Source organism: Raphanus sativus, chromosome 6 (genome assembly GCF_000801105.2).
Source record: "Raphanus sativus cultivar WK10039 chromosome 6, ASM80110v3, whole genome shotgun sequence".
NCBI classification, from domain to species: domain Eukaryota; kingdom Viridiplantae; phylum Streptophyta; class Magnoliopsida; order Brassicales; family Brassicaceae; genus Raphanus; species Raphanus sativus.
In genome coordinates, this window is record NC_079516.1 from 41,799,964 (window position 1) to 41,821,119 (window position 21,156).

Below are 21,156 nucleotides of genomic sequence, written 5' to 3' on the forward strand. Positions count from 1 at the left end.
TTATAACTTTTCCTCTTCGAAATTGCAACTGATAAATATCAAACAAACAATAAAAAACATCACTCAGCTAAAATATAAGAAACTATGAAGATGTAGAATATTTTTTTCAAACTGTGAACTCGAGCACAAACAATATTGTTTAACGGCCTACCTTGATTAGTCTTCTACTTTTACAGAGATCGTGTATGAGTCGTCAGATTTCAAGTAATTTATAAGCCACTTTACACCAGTCAGGCTCTCAATAATATAAACCTTGGTGTTCATAACTTTATATCACTTAAATTACAATTTACATGATGCCTTTGTCTAGGCCATCGGAGTTTCTTTTTATATGAAAAGTGTGGAGTGTTTCCCATAGCTAACTATCGAAAATAAAATAAAAAGATTTGCTAAACCAAATTGTTTCATCTTTAACACATGCAATATACCTACACATAAATTATGCATCTAGGTTACGGGAAAGTAGCAAACAAACAATAATTATTAAGTACCTACAGTCCCACACAATCAACATAAGAAATCAAATCAGTCATCTGCTCCATCAGTCTGTACATCACCAGAAGGATCATAGTTGGGCTCTTCTCCCATATAGAGTTGCACAAACCTCTTCAGCACTTTAAACATGGTTTTTCTTTATGATGCAATAATCATTCATCCTTTCACGCCTACTTCCACATCACATAACCAAGACCCTCAAACTTCTGAATCTCGTCAGAGTTAAGACCTAATATTTCTTTACATGGGATACATTTACCTTACCGGACATACTGTTCTATGGCGTCTCCTTAACCAGGTAACAAATCACCACCATAGATGTGACCTTCGTCTCTAGGTAGTGGCGTGGACTGACTCGGGTTTATCTTCATCTTCGGGAGCTGAAACTTTCTTATTTGATTAAGTTATCTCTTGGAACTTCTTCAACTCCACTATTTATGGGCATACTCCTCTTCATCAAGCTCAGGATCCTTCACCTCTTCTTCTGGTGATGTAGATGTGAAAGACAACATATCAAGATCAATATAATTCATGAGTATGCCCATCACTTGGAAATAGTGGTCTTGATATAAGCAGATGATGTTTAACACAAAATATCACCGGAAACTCTAGACTTTTTTCTCAGTAACAAACAATTACCTTGGTATACAAAGACTGATACAACTTTTCATACTTGGCTTCAAGAATAGCTCTCTCCTCACAAAACTTTGCCTCAAGCTCATCATGCTTTCCCTGCGTCGAGAGACGTCACCGGTTTATCAATAGGCAACAAACACCTTAATATATTTAAGGCAGCTTAACGTTCGAATAAAGGAAGGAGAGAATACACACAATCTCACATCCTTAACCAAGATAAGATTTCAAGGAACCACATCATTTTACACAATTTAATAAATTAATACGAAACAAACTTGTCAAACCTGTATGTCCCCCAAGGCTTCAACACGGTTTCTCACTTGAGGAGTTAGACTCTCGAGAACATCAGAACGCTGACCAGCCAATAGCTTGTTCTGTGGATTTAACATATACAAAAAAAAAAAAAAATCACAAACAATCTCCAACAGAACTCATTCTACACTGAAACCCTATAAAATCAAACCAAGGCAGTGTCTAATAGCAACATTAAACTCGAAAAAACCATTCATATTCTTCGATTGCAGAACTTTATTTTTTTTTTGTGGGAAGAAAACAAAACTCACTTTGAGAGAGTTCATAAGGCCAGCTCGATCCTGTCTTTAAGAGCTACAAAAACAAATGCAGATGAAAGAAGAAACAGTAAGTAACCACGACTAAATAAAAAATCAGGGTTTAAACAGGTCTCTCGCATAAGAGGAAGCGCAAGGAAGAGAAGGAGAGTGTAGTCAGAGGGGAGGGGAAGTCTTACAGGCGGTTAGATCGGCGAGGTTGAAGTTGTCCTTGTCGCCGCTCATGAATCCAAACTCAAAGAAAGTCTTTGACTTCTAGCTGCTATCATTGACGATTGGTTTGCCTGTACCGGAGGAGACCACCGCAAAGCCTTTTGACTTCATCGAGGTGACATCGCCGGAAGAGATACTGGATTGGACGACTGGTTTTACCGGACCGGAGGATACCGCCGCTAGGACCGTTGGTTTCATGGTATTGACGTTGCCGGAAGAAACGCCGGTTTGGACGATGGGTTTAACCGGAGCTGAGGGGACCACCGCTTTGTAGTTCGTGTTTTCTGAGTCGGGAAAACCGGATAACTTCGTCCCAATACACAGTCGAGATGATAAAAGAACTTTTGATGAAAAAACAACATGGAGAAAGAGATGTTATATAGAAGCTCAGAGGGAGAAAGCCAAAAGAACCCATTAATGGGATTAAAGAGAGATTAAAGAGTGAAGAGGAGTGGGGAAATAATTGATTTCTCTTACGACAGATTCGTAAACGGAGGAAAGAAGTAGATGAAGAGCAACCCAATCGACAATCGATTTGGTAAATTAGGGTCTGTTCATCGCGGAAAAAGGGAAAATGTTCTAAGCAGTGAGATGGGTTGCTGGGCTTGTCGTAATTGTACGATTCGGGCTACAATTTTCGAAGCCCAACCGAGAAACGCGATTGAAGCCCATCCGATTTAAATGATTAATCTGACGTGGTAGTAAACTCATCTCCTATTGGACGATTTAATTCAGTGACGTGGACAGCTTCTCCATGGCTTATATTAGCCTTTTAGTATAATATATATATATATATAGATTACTAACTCACTGAAACATTTATCAGTGATAATCCTTGTTTTATTGATTACTAGTGATTGACCTGTCCTAACGGATGGGTGAGTTTACACTAAAATTATTCTATATTAAAATATATTTTAATTTTGTAAGACATTTGAAAAATTATTTTAAACTGAATATAATAAATATAATTTGTTTTCTAGATCATATTTATTTATTTTGTTAACATTTGATCTTTGTTGATATTTCTTATATGTTTAGATTTTTATGTGTTATCAACTATATTTTATGATATTGTACTATTTATTTTCAGTATTTATTTCAGTTATATTTTTTATAATGGAAATATGTTCTCTTTTTTTGTACTTGCATGAAATTATATGTGTAAATTTTTTTTTTCATAAATTAGATGATTATATTGGATTGATGGTTGTTTTTTTAGCTTCCCTTTTAACTTTATTGTTAATTTTTTTTTGGTGTAGTAAAAATGTGTCAAGGAAATACCGTCTGACTTAGTAAATATGGACACAAAGAGCTAATTAATTTTGTTGTAGCACATTCATATAGTTATTGGTTTTCGGTGTACTATTTAATAATAGATAATATGAACTTATGACAGAAAATCAACAGTGAAATTTGAAAGTTTAATTGTAAAAGGTAGTAGATTGTGAAGATGCATTTTATGAACGCTATTGTTGGACTTTAAAGAGCAACATAGTTCATTTCTAACAATAAATCCCAGTTCATTTGCAAGAGACAGAGATGATCTCAAGGAATATAAAATAATGCGTTCATAGAGTGACAAACTCGTTGCTTTTAATCTTAATTCAATTCTGGTTTAAACAAAAATTTGTTTTTGATTTAGTTTCAAACCGTTTCTCCGGCATTCAGGAAAGTGGTACCATCACTTCCTTGTAATAAAAAAACATCATGGAGACTTTCGTTAGATTTTTTAGACCTAATGTTGATTCCTTTTCACTTTATGATGTTTGTCCTATAAATAAGAGCGTCGTAGCCTCATTTCCTCGCTTCTTGTCTAGTCAAAATGTAATTTCTTCCAGTATTTTGTATCGTTTCTGTTTTTATTTATATTTTTGTTACGATCAACCACAGTAGTTCTTCATAATTTTTCCGATGTGAAGTCACATCTTCTTCTGTTCTTCAAAAGAATGTTTTCAATCCACAAATGTTCTTCAAAAGAGATAGAGATTGTTGTAACCAAATTAGAATCATAGGGATCTTATTCACTGAGTCCCATTTTGTGTTAATTAAGATATAACAGACTGCTATAACGGACATAACTAATTTGGATATTTAGAGTTATTTTTTTTAATTATACAGAGATATCATGGTTTCACAAAAGTGGTCAAGACTAGTCATGTGTTGATACATGTCGGTTCTCTATCCTTGGCGATGCCAAAATGTTAATTCTTCATTGGCCGGGATTCGAACCCCCATATGACAGAACTCACAGCTATGAACCCTTTACCAACTGAACTAGAAGCCCCGGTTGATACCTACGGTTAATCTAATACTAGGAGGATATGTGCTGAGACGAAGGGAATCAAAAAAATATAGATTCTCTTGACGTAATCACTGATGAGGACGTCAATCCAGATGCTGATGTTGAAGTCAGTGTGGATGCTGATGTAGCTGATGACAATGTAATCACAAAGGCATATGTCCTTCAGTTTCCAGCTCGGTGTCTGTTGTAGCTCAGCAGAGATGGCGATTCTGTTTGCCATTACACGATCCTCGAAGCCGAGAAACGGTCATCCATTGTGAAAGACCAGAATGTAATCTCAAAAAAATTGGAGGTTGATTCATTGTTGCAATGTTGTAGCTTTGGTTCATAAACAGATGGAAAATAATGTGTGATACACATTTCGGAGGATAAAAAGAAAACGTTTTGACTCAATAATGTAAATTATTTTATATGTTTGGTTGACAAAATAAGTATTAAAAACAATACTAAATCATGAATTGGAAAATTTTGTGATGCTAAAATATATGAAATAACATGAAAAGTTATTTAATATATATTTTGGATTTTACCTAAGTTTGTGGTTAGAGATCTTAACGTTGCAATATTATTTAATAATCTTTTCACAATTAAGTGATTAACCCAATGAAATTCACAATCAATCTCGGAAGCCTATTGCAACATAAATCTTGAAAATAATATTTGGTGAATAAAGAGAAGTTGTGTTACAAAATAGAACTCCGTCTGCTATAGGCAGCGTGAAAAGAGAGAGAGAACTTAACTTCATAGTATAGAACTATAGATAGATTCCACTAGTGACAAAAACACCCATACAATACACAACAACAAGGCAAATATCAAAGGTTACTTCAGTATTTTCAAAGTTTATGTCTTTAGCTCTTGTCTGTGCGATAGATCCTTCACACTGAAAGGCAAATTGAAATTATTGAAGAGTTCCTTGTCAAAAACACTGTAACTATCGATGGGTTTGATGGGCCAAAAGGTAAAATGGAGCTGGAGCTCAGCCTTAATCGGAGCAGCATCAGCGGCAGCAGCAACTTCTCTCCTCAGCGCCAAGCCAAAGGATCCAACTTTCCACCTTATCTCCATAGACCTAACCTCACTCAAACTCAACCTCCCCGTCCTCGACGCCGAGTTGATGCTCACCGTACACGTCACAAACCCTAACATCGCAGCCATCCATTACTCCTCCACGACCATGTCAATTCTCTACGACGGCACGGTCCTCGGCACGGCCGAGGTCAAAGCTGGCTCGCAGCCGGCGAGATCGTGCCAGCTTCTCAGGTTACCGGCGCGTCTCGACGGGATGGAGCTTGCGCAACACGCGCGGAGGTTTTTTGCTGACGTGGCGAAGAGGGAGATGAAGCTTGAGGCTAAGCTTGATATCGAAGGAGCGGCTAAGGTTTTGTGGTGGGACCATAGTTTTAGGGTGCACGTGGATAGTTTTGTTACTGTTGATCCGGTCTTTCTCGATGTTATTGGTCAGGAGAATACATCTCAGATGGATTTGTTTCTTGCTTAACAAAATGATAATTATTATGTTTAAGTTTAATGATAATATGTATGTTGTTTCATAGTTGATCACTTAATCTAATGTTTTTAGTTAGGGGAAATTTCACAAATACACTTTCCATACTACCACTAATCAACTATACCACCAAACAAATTACCTTTTCAAAAATATCACATATGTGAATGTGTAAAAGACTCAGCTATCCTCACATTTACAACAATCCATCTCACACTTTCTCTCCGTTGATACGATCACCTCCGTAAATATCCATCTCCTCTGTTGCTTCCGTCGTCGATATCGATCGCCTCCGTTGCTTCCGTCATCAATATCCATCGCCTCCGTTGCTTCCGTTTCGAATGATTCTCTCTCTCACGCCGCTGTCAAATCGTATTTCACTTTCATCCCTCTTCTATATGATATCATAGCCTCCGTCCATCGCCTCCATATCAATCATCGACGGATTCTCTCTCTCTCACGCTGCCGGATTCTCTCTCTCTCTCTCTCTCTCTCTCTCTCTCTCTCTCTCTCTCTCTCTCTCTCTCTCTCTCTCACGTCGCCGGATTCTCTCTCCCACGTCGAGATCTCCGCCGAGCCATTCCTCCAAAATGTCGATTCCAGATTCACAATTTGTATGTTTCAAATATCTATATCTTGTTATAACTTGTTGATTTTGTTTTCATTCGAATGATTCGGGTTAGATTTCGGGATAGTGAACATTGCATTTTTACAGAATTATAATCGCTTATAAAATCTGGTTTCATGATATTGTTAAAAGTACGACTTATCGATTTATAAGTCTTTATAAAGAAGAACGATTTAGAAATTGATAGTAGTGTTTACTACCTGCAGTGTATAAAGAAGAACGATTTATAAGTCTTTATAAAGAAGAACGATTTAACAATTGATAGTAGTGTCTATTACCTGCAATGTATAAAGAAGAACGATTTATAAGTCTTTATAAATTTCCGCATGTTTAGACCACTATTAACTTCAAATTTTCATTTCCTTTTGCAGTTTGATTTGCTTTACACGTCTAGTCACTTAAGGCCTTTAGATACCTACTCTTTGCCTCACTAAACTCTAGCGCTTTGAGCTTAGATGTTAATATCCCAAAGTGGGAAACCAAGTGAAATGTTTTGTAGCTATTCTTGAGTAAAAAAAGTGAGTAACAGATTCAGGTTTGTTAAAAATTTGATGTGTGAGTTGATGAATCTTTGTGTTCCAGGGTTGTGTTCCCGAGCTTCGGGGAACGTTACCTCTCGACAATGCTCTTCCAGTCGATCCGTGAAGAGTGCGACAAAATGCAGCCTGAGATTTGAAGTTGTGAACCTCTTTGTTTTTTTTTGAACAAATGTATATTTGCGTATTACAATGTGCAACGCAATTGGTGTTTGTTAATAAATGTATAAGGCCTCATTGTCCCATCTATAATAATAGTGTTTTATAAAAGACTAGTTATAGTAACATTATAAAATAAGATTTTGGTCAAATGGAAAGTCTAATTTAAGCACAACTAGATTTTATATAATAATTTATAAGAATATTTAAATTTATTTATAAGGGTTTATAAAATCATTTATAAGGGTTTATAAAATCATTATTTATAAGAATTTATAAAATCATTTATAAGGGGTAATATAAGAGTTGTATAGATTTATAAATCAACTAAAAGAATCTATAACCATTTAGAAAGCCATTATAAAACAATTTATATATGTAAAATTATTTGTAAGAGTATATAAACCATTTATAAAGGCATATAAAACAAGTTATAAAATCTATAAACCATTTATAAATGTTTATAAGAAAGTTATGAAAGTTTATAAATAATTTATAAAGGGTATGTATACTATTAATAAAAGTTTATATTCAATTTATAAGGAGTATTGTAAGAGTTGTATAGGTTTATAAATCAACTAAAAGAGTCTATAACCACTTAGAAAGTCTTATAAAACAACTTATATTGGTTTGAATAATAATTTATAAGCGTTTATAAGGGTATGTAAATGATTTATAAGGGTTTATAAAAATAATTTATAAATTTTATACACCATTAAAAAAGATTATAAAACAATTTATAAAGGTATGTAAAATTTATGAAGCGGTGGATCCTTGCTTGCTGTCCCCGCATGTGCCTCAGAATCTGCCACGTATCATCATCTCTTTACAAAGCCTGCACGTGTTCTTTAGTTTTATGAATTAATAAAAGCTTATAAAACCTTGTATAAACCATCTATAAAATTTATAAAACACATATAAATATTTATATAACTATTTATAAAGGTTTATAAAACTATTTAAAAGGGTTTATAAAACTATTTACGAGAACATATAAGCTATTTATAAGATTTTATACGTTTATTTATAAGTGTTTAAAAATTAATTTACAAGATTTATAAAAGTTTATAAATCATCAAATTAACCAACTTTCTACCATTTCAACAGTGACTCCTCTGAGGTTGTCCATGTTCATAGCAAACCATGACTTCATCGCATCGTAGTTGATCTCGTTAGTGACAAGATGAAAGACGACTTTCTCAGGGGCCTTGAAGTTGAGAGCAGTGGAGTTAACCACAACCGAAGTAGGAATAATGTTATCAGAAAATACACAAAAATGGTAAAGACTGTTATCAGTGAGCTTAGAAACCACAGCATAGCTTCTCTCCGCAAGCTTCCCATGTAACTCAGAGTTTTGAAACCACTCAGAATTGAGACGAACACCAAGACAGTAAAGACTCTTGGGCAGTTCCTCACGAGCAATCTGAGCCTACTTAGCACTCTTCTAAGTAACATAACTCATCTGCCTTTCCAAAGACTGAATAGTAGCCTTGAGCTTTATGATCATAGTGGCGCTGTCGTAATAAAACAGCTGAGCTTGGTAAAGCAAGGCAGCCATGTTGTGGATAGTGGGTTCAGAGTCAAGAACCGTCAAGGGACGTCTAGAAGCAGCGGCAGTGGAGAGAAGCAGCTGAGAGTTGCAGATCTGAGCGCTTATATCCCAAGCAAACTGAAGTTTTTTTGCTTTCTTTAGAGATGACAACAAAGGCTTTAATTAAAGCAATCTGGTCGTTAACTTGGCGAGCAAAGCAGGTCGGGCATAAGATTTCTTCGGTCATGTTCATGCCTCCTACAAGATTTTGTTCTTCTCGTATCTTGCTTTAGTTTCTTCTCGTAAAACATGTAAAAATCGAATTCAATCATTATCTCCAATTTATTTGAATTTTGAATCTCAAAGCAACTCACTTTAGCAAACCTTCTGTTGTTCCAATCTTTGTACTGAAAAAAATCATAACTTTCTTTCTCCCAACGTCAATCTCATCCTCAAAATGTTTATAATATCTTTTACGATTTTCTTTATAAGGCTTTATAAGAAATAAAATATTATTTATAATGGTTTATAAAACAATTAATACGACTTTATAAGAGTTTATAACTGCAGTCTATAAGGCTTTCTAAATATATTATTAAAGTTCATAATTGGTATAACAAATATATCATTTATAAGAGTTTATAAATAACCATTATAAGGGATTTATATATCTTTATAAGAGTCTATATATCAGATCTTATAAACTCGTATAAACCAGATATCTCATCTCTTGTGCGGTACGTGCTCCTAAGGTCAGACATGGAGTGACTGTGGTACCTGTACGTGTCCATTTCCAGAATCTGTATACACAGAAATGATGAATCAACGAACGAGCTTGTCTCCCCATAAGACCAACAACATTCAGATATTTAAACTCAAATCCTAGTACACAAAGAGGAACCAAGTGACTGTAACTTCTAACTAGAGAATGAAACATCAAAAAGTTTTCCTCTTACGATGCAAATGTCCTACGGGAGAGCTACATTAGATATTGTCAAAACAAATTCACATAATGTGACAGACGACAAAAAGGTGATACAAAAATGTGAGAATACTAAAATATAGACAAGCTTACTATCGGTCCATTCTTCAAGGCATATTCCTTAGCAGCGAAGATCTCTGATACGTCGAAGAGTCTGCAAAGCTCTTGCTTTTTCATCATCGTTTCCTCTCCTTCTCGGTCGATGACGACGATGATAGCAAATATCGAGAGGAGTCTACGCGGTTTGAATTGCGTAACGAATCGGCGATCTCCATCGTGAATTCGATCAGATTGAGCTGTTCGGGGATCTGAAACCCATCTTCGCGATCAAGTCCTTGAGATGCTCCAGATTCCCGAAGTCGATCACCGATCCGGACGAGAGGATCAAGTAATCAGAGATGTAATCAAGTATCCGGTAGCTGGGCTGATGGATCGAGAAGACGACAATGCTCACCGGAAAATTTCGACGGACATGGTGAAGAAGAGATAGTGGGAGAATAGAGAATTGATTTATTAGTTAGGGGTACAATGGTATTTTGATTATTAAAAATCTGGTGGTATAGTTGGTTAGTGTATAATTGAAAAGTGGTACCTTGAAAGTGGTATTTTTGGCAATTCCCCTTTTAGTTATTGGATGAGGAGTCATATTTGTTAAAAAATATATTACTATTTATTTTATCATTATTATATTATATATGTCATCATATAACTGATCGTATTTATATAATTATAATATTTTATATGCACCATCATATAAATAATCACATATATTATATATTAAAAATTTAATGTGAAATATAAAAATCACAATTTAAGTTGGTGTTTGAAATTGAACTTTATATTGTATTTTTATATTTTGAAAATATTTTTATAGTGGGTATTAGAAAATATTTTAGTAAAAATCAATTTTTGATATAAATCAAATTTAAATTATTATTTTGATTTTAAATATGTATACAAATTTTAAATTTTGTTTTATGATTATTTTAAACATTGTATCTAATTAGATTATGTTATGAATATTATGTTTATGGATGTCCAGCCCATTAGATATTTACTTGTAATCTTGGCCCGTTTATGGCCCATTGTATTTAGGCCCATGTCGCCATGTATTTCCTATATAAGGAACACTTTGATTCAATAATAAAACAGAGTTTTCACAACACGTTATCAGCACGAGAGCTCTGACAAACCCTGAATGAATTTCGAAACCCCTTTTCCCAGCAACCACCATAAACCCTAGAAATCAGACAAAACTTCAAAACACCGTATCTCCTCAACCCGACGGATCCAGACGACGAGCCACCTATCAAATTCAAGATCTCGACGAGACGAATCCAACGCCGTCGACCTCATCGCAATCCGATACCGGACGCGTTCTCACGAGCTATTACAAGAACCGCCGTCAACTTGATTCAAAATCCTAATTCGGACGCAACTTCAAATCGACGTATCTTTCAAACCATAAGGAGTTAGCCGACGTTCCATATATCAAATTGAAGCTCTCGACGAGAAGAATCCAGCTCCGCAAACCTCGTCTCAATCCGACTTCAGACGCGTTCTCCACCTCCGTTTCAATCCGCGTTGACAATTTCCTTTTTACTAAAGGAAATCCTAGCTGTTTTTCCATTCTCATCCGACCAGCACACATACTGACCATCCGACGAATTGATCAGCACCCGATAAGCCACCAGACGATCCGACAGTTCATCCAACAGCCGGTAGAGGTTCCGGACGATCCGATCAGCCCGTTCCTTGCTCGCGATAGATGTTCAAGCCGTTCGCGGTTTTCCTCTCCTCTCTCTAGGTGGTCCAGTTTCAGATTCTCTCCAATCTAAAGGTAAATAAAATCTGAAACACCCTTTGGAACCATATCAAAACGAATTTGGTTGTTTGTTAAAGGATTGAACATTAAAATTTGATGAACCTAAAAAACCTAGGACAATTGAATCCCTAAATAAATTTGAGGAATTAGGATTTGGTTTAGTTCTCCCATTAAGTTGCTAGATCAAACGGTCATTAGGTTGTTAGAAGCACAAATATTCCTTATTCAATAAGAGATTGATTAAATCAATTAAAACCAAAACACTAGGTGTTTTGGTCGATCATAAACATAATTATGATCGATTTATTATAAACCCTAGAAACTTACTATAAAAAAAAAAAAAAAAAAACTTTATATTTTCAGAATATTTCTAGAAAATGAAACTTCCTATTTTCTGAAACTTACTATAAAAGGAAACTTTCTATTTTTAGAAACTTACTATACAAGGAAACTTTCTATTTTTAGAAACTTACTATAAAAGGAAACTTTCTATTTTCAGAAAATTTATATTTTCAGAAACGTTCTATGAAAGGAAAAACTTTATATTTTAGACATATATCTAAGCCGTGTGACTTGTTTATTAGGAAATCATTAACTCGATTGTTTGCTTGATCACACGATTTATATGATTGATTTTCTTATAAAGATTGAGTGATATATAATATGAGATGTCGAAAATCAACTTGGATTATGCTGTCCTAAATCTCTAAAGAGATAATCATTTAAAATGTGCACTGGATACCGAGGTTATCCTAAAGTCAAAAGGACTTGGTGAATGAATCACATAAGGCGATATTGCCAAACGAGAAAGATTGATACATGGCAATATTAGTTATTAGCCACCATCTAAATGAGAGTCTAAAGAAATCAGTATCCCAGTAAAGAAAATCCACTAGAACTTTGGACCGCCTTACAGCGGACATATGATCACCATAAAACGGTGCTATTACCAAAGGATAAAATTTGAGTGGAAGAACCTGAGATTTCAATACTATAAGTATGTGGATGAATACAACTCGGTTCTGTTTAAGATAGTTTCAATGTTGAAACAATGTGGTGAAGAAGTAACTGAACAAGACTTTCTCTAATGTGTTACTGCAACAGCAGTATAGAGAAAGAGGTTTCACCACCTATACTGATTTGATCTCCTGTTTACTATTGGCTGAGACCAATAATGAGTTATTAATGAGAAACAGTGAGATGAGACCTCCCGGTACAAAATCATTACCCGACATTTCTAGGCTGACTTTGGAGCCTAAGAAAGAAAGTAATCTCGTCCAGCACAACAACCATTCCGGCCCTAGCCGTGGGAAAGGTTATGGACGAGGTCGTGACACATTTAAGACACATGGGCGAGGACGAGGCCGTAGTACCACACCCAGTTTTAGCTGTGGTCGAGGTCGAGGTCGAAGTGTGTCTTTTAAACCTTAAATAAAATCTTATTTGTGTCACAAATGTGGTATGGGTAATCACTGGGCAAATAATTGCCAAACTCCAAAGCACTTGTATGAGCTTTACATAGAGAGTTTGAAGAAAAATCGGGAAGCCAACATGGCTTACCGAGATGGTGAAGATGACATGGATCATGACCATGTATTTCCTATACAAATTTTAAATTTTGTTTTATGATTATTTTAAACATTGTATCTAATTAGATTATGTTATGAATATTATGTTTATGGATGTCCAGCCCATTAGATATTTACTTGTAATCTTGGCCCGTTTATGGCTCATTGTATTTAGGCCCATGTCGCCATGTATTTCCTATATAAGGAACACTTTGATTCAATAATAAAACAGAGTTTTCACAACAGATTAGATTATTTTCGTATATTCTAAATATCGTTCATATAAATTTTTTATAATATAATGTATTTCTAATTTTTTTAACAATATTAATATATTATTTTTTAATATATTGCTATCCATATTTTCAAACAATATTATATTTTTATACTGTTATCCATATTTCTAGATAATTCCCAAAATATTTTAGTTTTAATAATGTAGATTAAAAAAATTCATCCAAACATCTAAAATTATTCGAAAATTTTAAAACTCCACAATTTAAAATACTTTCAATAATAATAGATTTTATAATACTTTATGAAATATTAAATTCAATAACAATAGAATTTAACTGAGTCTTTTAAATTTATGCTCTAATAATAGTGAATTTATCATTTAATATAAATCAACTGAAATTTTCATTTGATACATTCTTTGGTATTGTAAATTTTCACATATATCGAAGAACCGACTCTGATCAGCAAGTCTGGTACAGTCTATACAAATTGATCGAGGAAAAGCAGAATAATTTCACAAAAATCTTCGGATCCTCACCCTTATTCACTAATTGCAGCAGCAGAATCACACGACACCCACACCCAAAATAGCCGGTAAACGGACCAAACTTTCTCATAACCAAATCACATCTAAAATGGCATTCCGTAGGGTTTTACTCTCTCACCTCAGCCGTTCGCGCCACTCCTGTTCCTCCCTCTCTCCTCACCATGTCTCCGCACCGTCGACCGCGCTTGTTCTTCCCCAATCGCGGCTGTTTTCCACCCCCACGGACCTGGACTCTCAAACTGTCCTAGGCGGTGGTGGTGGATTAGATTTGGGCCAGGATATGATCGGAGCTAGCCATGATTCGTTGACCAGACATGTGATCTCGTTGCTTGATTCATACCATGACCTCACTGGGTTGCCCTGGTAATGACACATAGCCTTCAACAGAGCACTTGTTTTGTTTTGTTTTATTTTGTTTTGTGTCTGAGTGAATTTCACTCAGAGATGAAATTGGCAGGTGGGTCGTGATTGCTTCGTCTACGGTGGCTTTCAGAACGGCTTTGCTTCCTGTCTTGATTTTGCAGCGCAAGCAGACAAAAACCATTTCACAATTCTTACCCAAGTGTGAGCGTTTGTTTTCTCCCCCCTCTCTCCTCTCTTTCTCTTTCTCTTTCTCCTTTTTGATTAGTTTTGCTAAGAGAGTTTTGATTAGTGGTTTTCTAGTACCGCCTTTTTGGCCTCCAAAGGGTTCAGGAAGGAGTGTTGTGGAACAGTTGATGCTCTTTCGAAACGAAAGAAAAGCTCTCGGCTGCCCTTCCTTCTTTTGGATTCCTGCTTATTTCTCCATCCAGGTGATGAATGATGATGATGCCTCCTTAAATCTCTCCTCTCTCTCCCATGTGGATGGATGTAAATAGTACTATTCTTTGAGGTGGAAATTTAAGTTATCCTCCTTCTTGTTCCATGCAGATCTCTTGTTTCTTCATGTGGATAACTAGCATTAGAAGAATGTCACTTGATCATCATCCTGGCTTTGATACGGTATTTTGTTTAATTCTTGGACTGTTGTCTTTCTGTCGTCATTTTGATCAGATCTTATGATGCCGTTTTTGTTTCATTGCTTCCATTGCAGGGTGGGACTTTATGGTTCCAGAATTTGACTGAAATCCCCAACGGTCTTTACGGTCCAATTTTCCCCTTTTTGATTGCTGCTTTGCATTACACAAACACTCGGGTATTTTATTTACTCTTGTTCAATCATGTTAACCCTTTTTATTAACTATATAGCTTGTTTTGAAATCTATATACATTTTTTATCTTGCAGATCGCTTTTTCAGCTTCTTCAGTTCACAAAGTTGATAAATTTGCGGAATTAGCTAAAGTGAGTTCTACTCCTCTGTTATGCAATTTAATAATAGGAATGATGTACTATGAACATATACATTTTTTGGTGAACTTTGTGGTCGGAGAAGTTAACTGTCCTGGCACCAAGTTAAATACCAATTGCTACTTGACCATTGGTTTGGTGTTTCTGTTTTTCTTCTGCAGACTTACAAGATATTTTTGAACTTTTTGACGTTTGCTCTTTACTTCCTTGCTTTCCAAATGCCTCAGGTATATATATATATATATATATATATATTGATCTTTCTGTCATATGTAGTTTCCATTTTTAACTTTAGCGTCGTGGTCAGTTTTGTTTAATAGCTACTGTTCCAGTTCTTACTACTCCCTCGAACCCTTTTCACTCCATTCTTTCTAACTGTATTTCTTCTTATTTTGTTTCACAATTACTTCTCAGGGAAGTCTGCTTTACTGGTCTACCAATTTATCGTTCAGCATAGCTCAGGTTTGTTCTAATGATTCCATTCCAAGATCTACTAAATCAGTCTGATTGTAAGATTTATCATTCACCTCTACTTTCCCATTGACATTATTTAGTTACCCTTTGAATCTCTCATTTAGTGTATTGGCTTTGCAGCAATCAATCATCAAACATCCTGTTGTAAGTGCTAAGTTGGGTTTACAAGGAGATGACACTGTCCAGAAAAAGGCTGGAAACCCTATGTTAACAAATATAGAAGAAGCGAAACTCACTGATTCATCCTCGAAAGGAGGGTTGATCTCGGGGCATGATTTAACCCCTAAGGAGCTGGTTGCGGTAAGTCAAAAATGTCATGGATTGGGATGTTCTAATAATAAATCAAGCCTTCCACATCTTTTTTTTCCTATTGTTAACATCTTTTGCACTACAGCTTTCTGCCAAATACTTATCTGGAGGGCAAAAGGAAAAATCAATTCCTCTATTAAGGTAAGTATAATAATGCTGATTTCTTGTGGGGCTTTGTTGTGGTTTCCTTGGGAGACTTATTTGTTTGTGTGTGTGTGTGTGTGTGTGTGTGTTTCTTTTTCAGATTGGCATTAGAAAAAGATCCTGAGTATCTTCAAGCTATGGTTATTCTTGGTCAGGCTTTATATCAGAAAGAGCAGTTTGCTGAAGCTGCAAAATACTTAGAGCGGGCTGCTTCAAAGGTTTGATATTGATGCTCTTTGATCTCATTCTTACATACATTTTATAAGAAAAATGTATTAATCTGAGGTAACTCTGTTGTGTTCTCAGCTTATTGATGCCTGTCCAACAGAAGTTGAAGAAGTCGATCTTTTGATTGTTGCATCACAATGGGCAGGTGTCTCCAATATACGCCAGGTACATCATTCACTAGCCTCTTGCTTTTCGTCTATCTTTGGTTGTATATATACGTTGATATGAAGAGAACACTCATGGCTTCAGGGGAAGACATCAGAGGGAATTACACACCTTGAGAGAGTAGCGAACATGGAAGAGCCTGATGATCCCAAGAGCAAAGCTCATTACTTAGACGCATTGGTCCTATACTCAAGGTAAAAAGAAAAGAAAAAGAAAACTATTTTTCGACACAGAACTCTTTCTGTTTAATAGCTTTGTGGGTACGCAGTGCTATTTTCAACGAAGGAAGGAGAGAGGAAGCAGCAAAGTGCTTGAGAAGAGTGGTGGCTTATGATCCATCGTTCCAAGAATTGTTGAAACAATGCGAAGAAGAGGATGATAGCATTCCCATTGCCGGTTCCAGTTCATCTAACTCTACTACACACAAACCTTTATAACTCTCTCTCTTTTATTTTGTTTCTTGCTGATCTTTTGAGCGGATTAACCATTTTTCAAATTGATTTTTCTGTTTACTTATCGTATTCGCTTTTCTGGATGTGGGAAGCTTGTTTTCTTTTATTCTGTTAAAATAAGTCTACACGAATAATGTGTTTTTTAGCACAAATTAAATATATTTTTTTTTCTCATTCAACAAAACCGACTCATATAGATTTTGTAAACCAAACCGGATGTTACATCCATATGGACAATAAAATACGATTGTTTTTTTGTACTGTATGCTAGACGATCCGTCTTTAATTGAATATTCACTTTTTAGAGGTATATCTGATCTGTTTCATCTTAATATCTAAAGTTATCTAATTATGGAAATTTAGATTTTTATTTTTTTATTTTGACCCAAAATAAATTTAAAAAATCTAGATAATTAATTATTTAGATGAAAAACAGATAATTAATTATTTAGACAAAAACAGATCAAATCATAAATATCTCTTAAAAATCTAGATATTCGATTCTGCCAATTTTTTACTAATAACACATTGCTCGGGTTCGGATTGGTATTTCGGATTTTCGGATATTTCAGTATAAGAGTTTAATACCCATTCGGGTATTTCAAAACTTTGGATCGGGTTCGGATATTTTTTAGTTCGGGTTCGGTTATTTTGGGTCGGGTTCGAATATTTAGATTTTGAAAAAAATTAAATTTTTCATTTTTAAGGTTCTTGTATTTAAAATTTTAGTTTTCGATTAATTGATTTTTTTTAATAGATTGAATTATTAATAGATTCGAAGGTAAATTTCAAAAATAAGTAGACATTCATTTGGCTATTATTTTAAGAATTTGGATGTAACTTTTGTTAATACATGAAACAAAAAGTTTGATATTTATTTTAAGTGAATAACAAATTATTTTTCTCCGTAATTATAAGTATATTATATAATCTTAAAGTATGTGTGACATCAATATAAATATTTTAAATGAAATGAGAGATGAAAACTAGAAATATAAGGGTAAGTATATATATGTTCAGTTATCTTCGGATATCCATTCGGGTTCGGGTATTACCCGTTCGGGTTCGGATATCCAATCTCTCCTAAATCAATGCCCGTTCGGGTATTTTGTTATTTCGGTTCGGATTTTTTGGATCGGGTTCGGGTGCGGCTTCGGATATCGGGTAAAGTGTCCACCCCTATGTACAGATATATTTTTAACAGAATAAAAGAAAACAAGCTTCCCACATGGGCTACATACATATATATATATATATATATATATATATATATATATATATATATATGCATATATATATATATTATATTTATATAAGTTTTAGAGTATTTCATTTATTAAATTATTTATTAAAATAATAAATAACTCAATTTGTTTAAAATCTAAAATTTTAGTATTGTATTTTTAGAAACGTGAGATTTAGTGATAATTCAATAATATTAACCTAAGTTGCTAAATCTTTTATTTTACATGATTTTGATCAAATGTTTACCACATCAAATGATTAACACTCAAAGTTAGTGAACAAAAAATATATTTTAAAGCACTATATAATCATGAGATTATCTTATATATCATCTTATTTAATTTTGGTTTGATGCAAAGTGATTATCAATTGCAGAGTTTTCTTAAGTGTCTAGTCTTTTCAGAATCCTTTAAGAAAAAACTACAAATGTATTTGAGCAATACAGTTGATTTCTGGTTTGTGGTTTGTCCTCATCATTGATATATTAAATTTTGTTGTTTTAATTTTCAACTAGATTTTGACCCGCCTTTAGAAGGGCGGGTATATTTTTTGTTTTACATTTTTTATAAATTTAATTTTTATATTTATGTTTTTATTTACGTTTTTTTCATTATATAATATCAATATACTAAAACAGGAATATGACCTATTGATATATGTGTGGTCAAATTATTTTATGATAATTATTAAAAGCTCTTATTAATTATTTAAAAGGAATATTATACAAAGAAAAATATAAATATGATTAAAAATAAATATAAAAATTTAATTTCTAAAATATGTAAAACAAAAAAATATACCAGCTCTTTTAAAGGCGAATCCGAATCTAGTCAATACTATTAAAATAGAAACATAACATATTGATATATGTATGGTCAAACTATTTTAATACAATGATTAAAACCTCCTATTAATTATGTAAGAGAAATGTTATACAATGAAAAACACAAATATGACTAAAACATATAAATATAAAAATTAAATTTCTAAAAGAATATAAAACTAAAAAATATAAAAGGGCGGGTCCAAATGTAGAAATCTATTTAAAACCCGCTAAACTAAAATCTGTAGAATATCGGATCATGATCATAATTTTAATTTTATTTTTAGTTGTTTAGTTTTAGTTTTAATTTTATTTTTTAAAGAAACATAATTTTTATGTTTGTGTGTTTGTATAATCATATTCTGTATGATATGAATTTAATAGAATAAATAAGTTTTGTAAGTATGTATATGTATCATATGGTAAGGCTTGGTCCTTTTGTCAATATTTAGTCCAAATTATTTGTTTTTTTTATTTGAACATAAAAACATGAACATAGGGAAGTTACGAACGGTTAACAATATTCGAAGCCCAAATTATCGTTTCATATGCCGAGGGAAGTTATGAACGGTTAACAACGCTCTAGATATAATTATATTATATTTTATGCAGTTATTTTTTAAGTTAGACCCAACCTTTTATTAATTAGTCATAGAGGAGAATTAATAGAATAGATACATTTAAAATATACTTCTGAATCGAATAACCTATTTAAAACCCGTTAAACTAAATGAGGTTTAAAATTTTATAAAATTGAAAATAAAAATTTTCAAATAGTTTCAAAAAGTATTTTCAAATTTCAAAAAAAAACAATTCGAAAAAGTTTGAAATTTTCTTTTTAATAAGTTTGAATTTGAGAACATATAATCTGAAACTATAAAAAATAATTTTTAATTTATTATTTGTATTTATATATTTAGGGTATAAGAGGCTTTTACCTATTAAATAAAATATTTTGGCCATTTTTTTATGATCTTTTTGTAACAAAAACTTAAAAATGTTATATTTAGGAAAATTGCCCAATTTAAAATTATCTAAATTATTTGATATTTTATTCAAACAGTCCGATTTAAAAAGTTGGTATATATTTATTTATTTATTTGTAAACATAGTTATTAATACTACGTGATATTTTTCTACTTTTATGCATCCCGAAATTATAGGAAGTAAAGGGTAAGGGAGGTTACAAATATCCTTATGCATTCCGATATTTGTTAATTAGTGGCAGTTAATTATTTGAAAATATGGGCTATAAATAAGTAGACACAACTTTTATCAATTGGTCATGCTGAAGAATTAATAGAATAGATTGGTGGCGAATTTGCTTTTTGAAAATATTCGTTATTTTAGAATGTTGGATAAAGAAGCGAGACTTTTTGCCTTATTATAGGTCTTCGGGGATAAAAGCCAAGTGATCAGTTTCTAAGAAAATGTCTTCAGCTAGCTGTCTTACAATCAACTTTTCACTATTTCTCTTTTGTACAATAATTGTTTTAAGAGTCTCGCATATTCTTTCATGGAAAATGCTCAAACGATTTAAAGAAGAAGAGTTATCTAGTTTACATGCATGAAATCTTAAGATGATTAGTCTTCAACAATGCTGAAAGATAGATAGATAGATAAATGATGTATTTAAATTATCCTAAGAACAACTCTCTCAAATAAAAGATAATATTTGAAGATCGTATTTACAGAAATTCGATATCTTACGCAATAAATTTGAGTTTCATAATAAGCTATGTTAAATAGTTAAAAGCAGTAAATAGAGGATTCATTGATGGAAGGAGGGTATCAGATTTAAAGTTTCATTCAAGTTATCAGAACTCGAATATGTAGATATCAAAGGTTTGATCATTAAACTCAAATACTAAAGTAAGATTTTTTTATTTTTTTTTGAAGAATGTTAAATTTATTCACTCAAAAAAGACTTTTTTACAACATGTGTAACATATGTTTTAGTTCTTTAAAACTATAGAGCTTTGCTAAAGAAAACAAGAGAGATCTCTGTTAAACAAATATAGAGTCTTTTTCAGCTTCTTGAACCAAACCGGTCAATATTATATTCTCGCTGCGAATTTAATCAAAGACAAGTCAATATTTATATATAAACAAAAAAATGAGTGTCGATCGATACTATTAACTAGATATCGGTCAATACTTCATTAGAAATTAACGACCTAATCGATATATTCACTAGATATCTAGACCAGTTTCACATGAATTTAACAATTTAGTTCAACATAATTACATT

General features: G+C 33.4%; 2 protein-coding genes and 1 long non-coding RNA gene across 3 annotated transcripts; 2 read left to right on the top strand and 1 right to left on the bottom strand.

The window, feature by feature from the left end:
• Positions 1–339: 339 nt before the first annotated feature.
• On the bottom strand, positions 340–2,602 carry LOC130496132 (uncharacterized). The gene is made up of 5 exons (XR_008935181.1): positions 1,880–2,602; positions 1,695–1,737; positions 1,416–1,505; positions 1,135–1,227; positions 340–979 (listed from the first exon to the last, which is right to left on the bottom strand). It is a non-coding gene; the product is annotated as an uncharacterized LOC130496132 (long non-coding RNA).
• A 2,373-nt stretch (positions 2,603–4,975) lies between these two features.
• On the top strand, positions 4,976–5,808 carry LOC108809091 (uncharacterized). The gene has a single exon (XM_018581218.2). The coding sequence runs from the start codon at positions 5,159–5,161 to the stop codon at positions 5,717–5,719; it is 561 nt and encodes a 186-aa protein (XP_018436720.1). The 5' UTR covers positions 4,976–5,158; the 3' UTR covers positions 5,720–5,808.
• A 7,816-nt stretch (positions 5,809–13,624) lies between these two features.
• LOC108806760 (ALBINO3-like protein 3, mitochondrial) lies at positions 13,625–17,021 on the top strand. The gene is made up of 14 exons (XM_018578948.2): positions 13,625–14,101; positions 14,196–14,302; positions 14,402–14,529; positions 14,648–14,719; positions 14,811–14,912; positions 15,003–15,059; positions 15,227–15,292; positions 15,480–15,527; positions 15,660–15,839; positions 15,934–15,989; positions 16,093–16,210; positions 16,299–16,385; positions 16,470–16,579; positions 16,654–17,021. The coding sequence occupies exons 1-14, from the start codon at positions 13,827–13,829 to the stop codon at positions 16,820–16,822; spliced, it is 1,575 nt and encodes a 524-aa protein (XP_018434450.1). The 5' UTR covers positions 13,625–13,826; the 3' UTR covers positions 16,823–17,021.
• Positions 17,022–21,156: the final 4,135 nt, after the last annotated feature.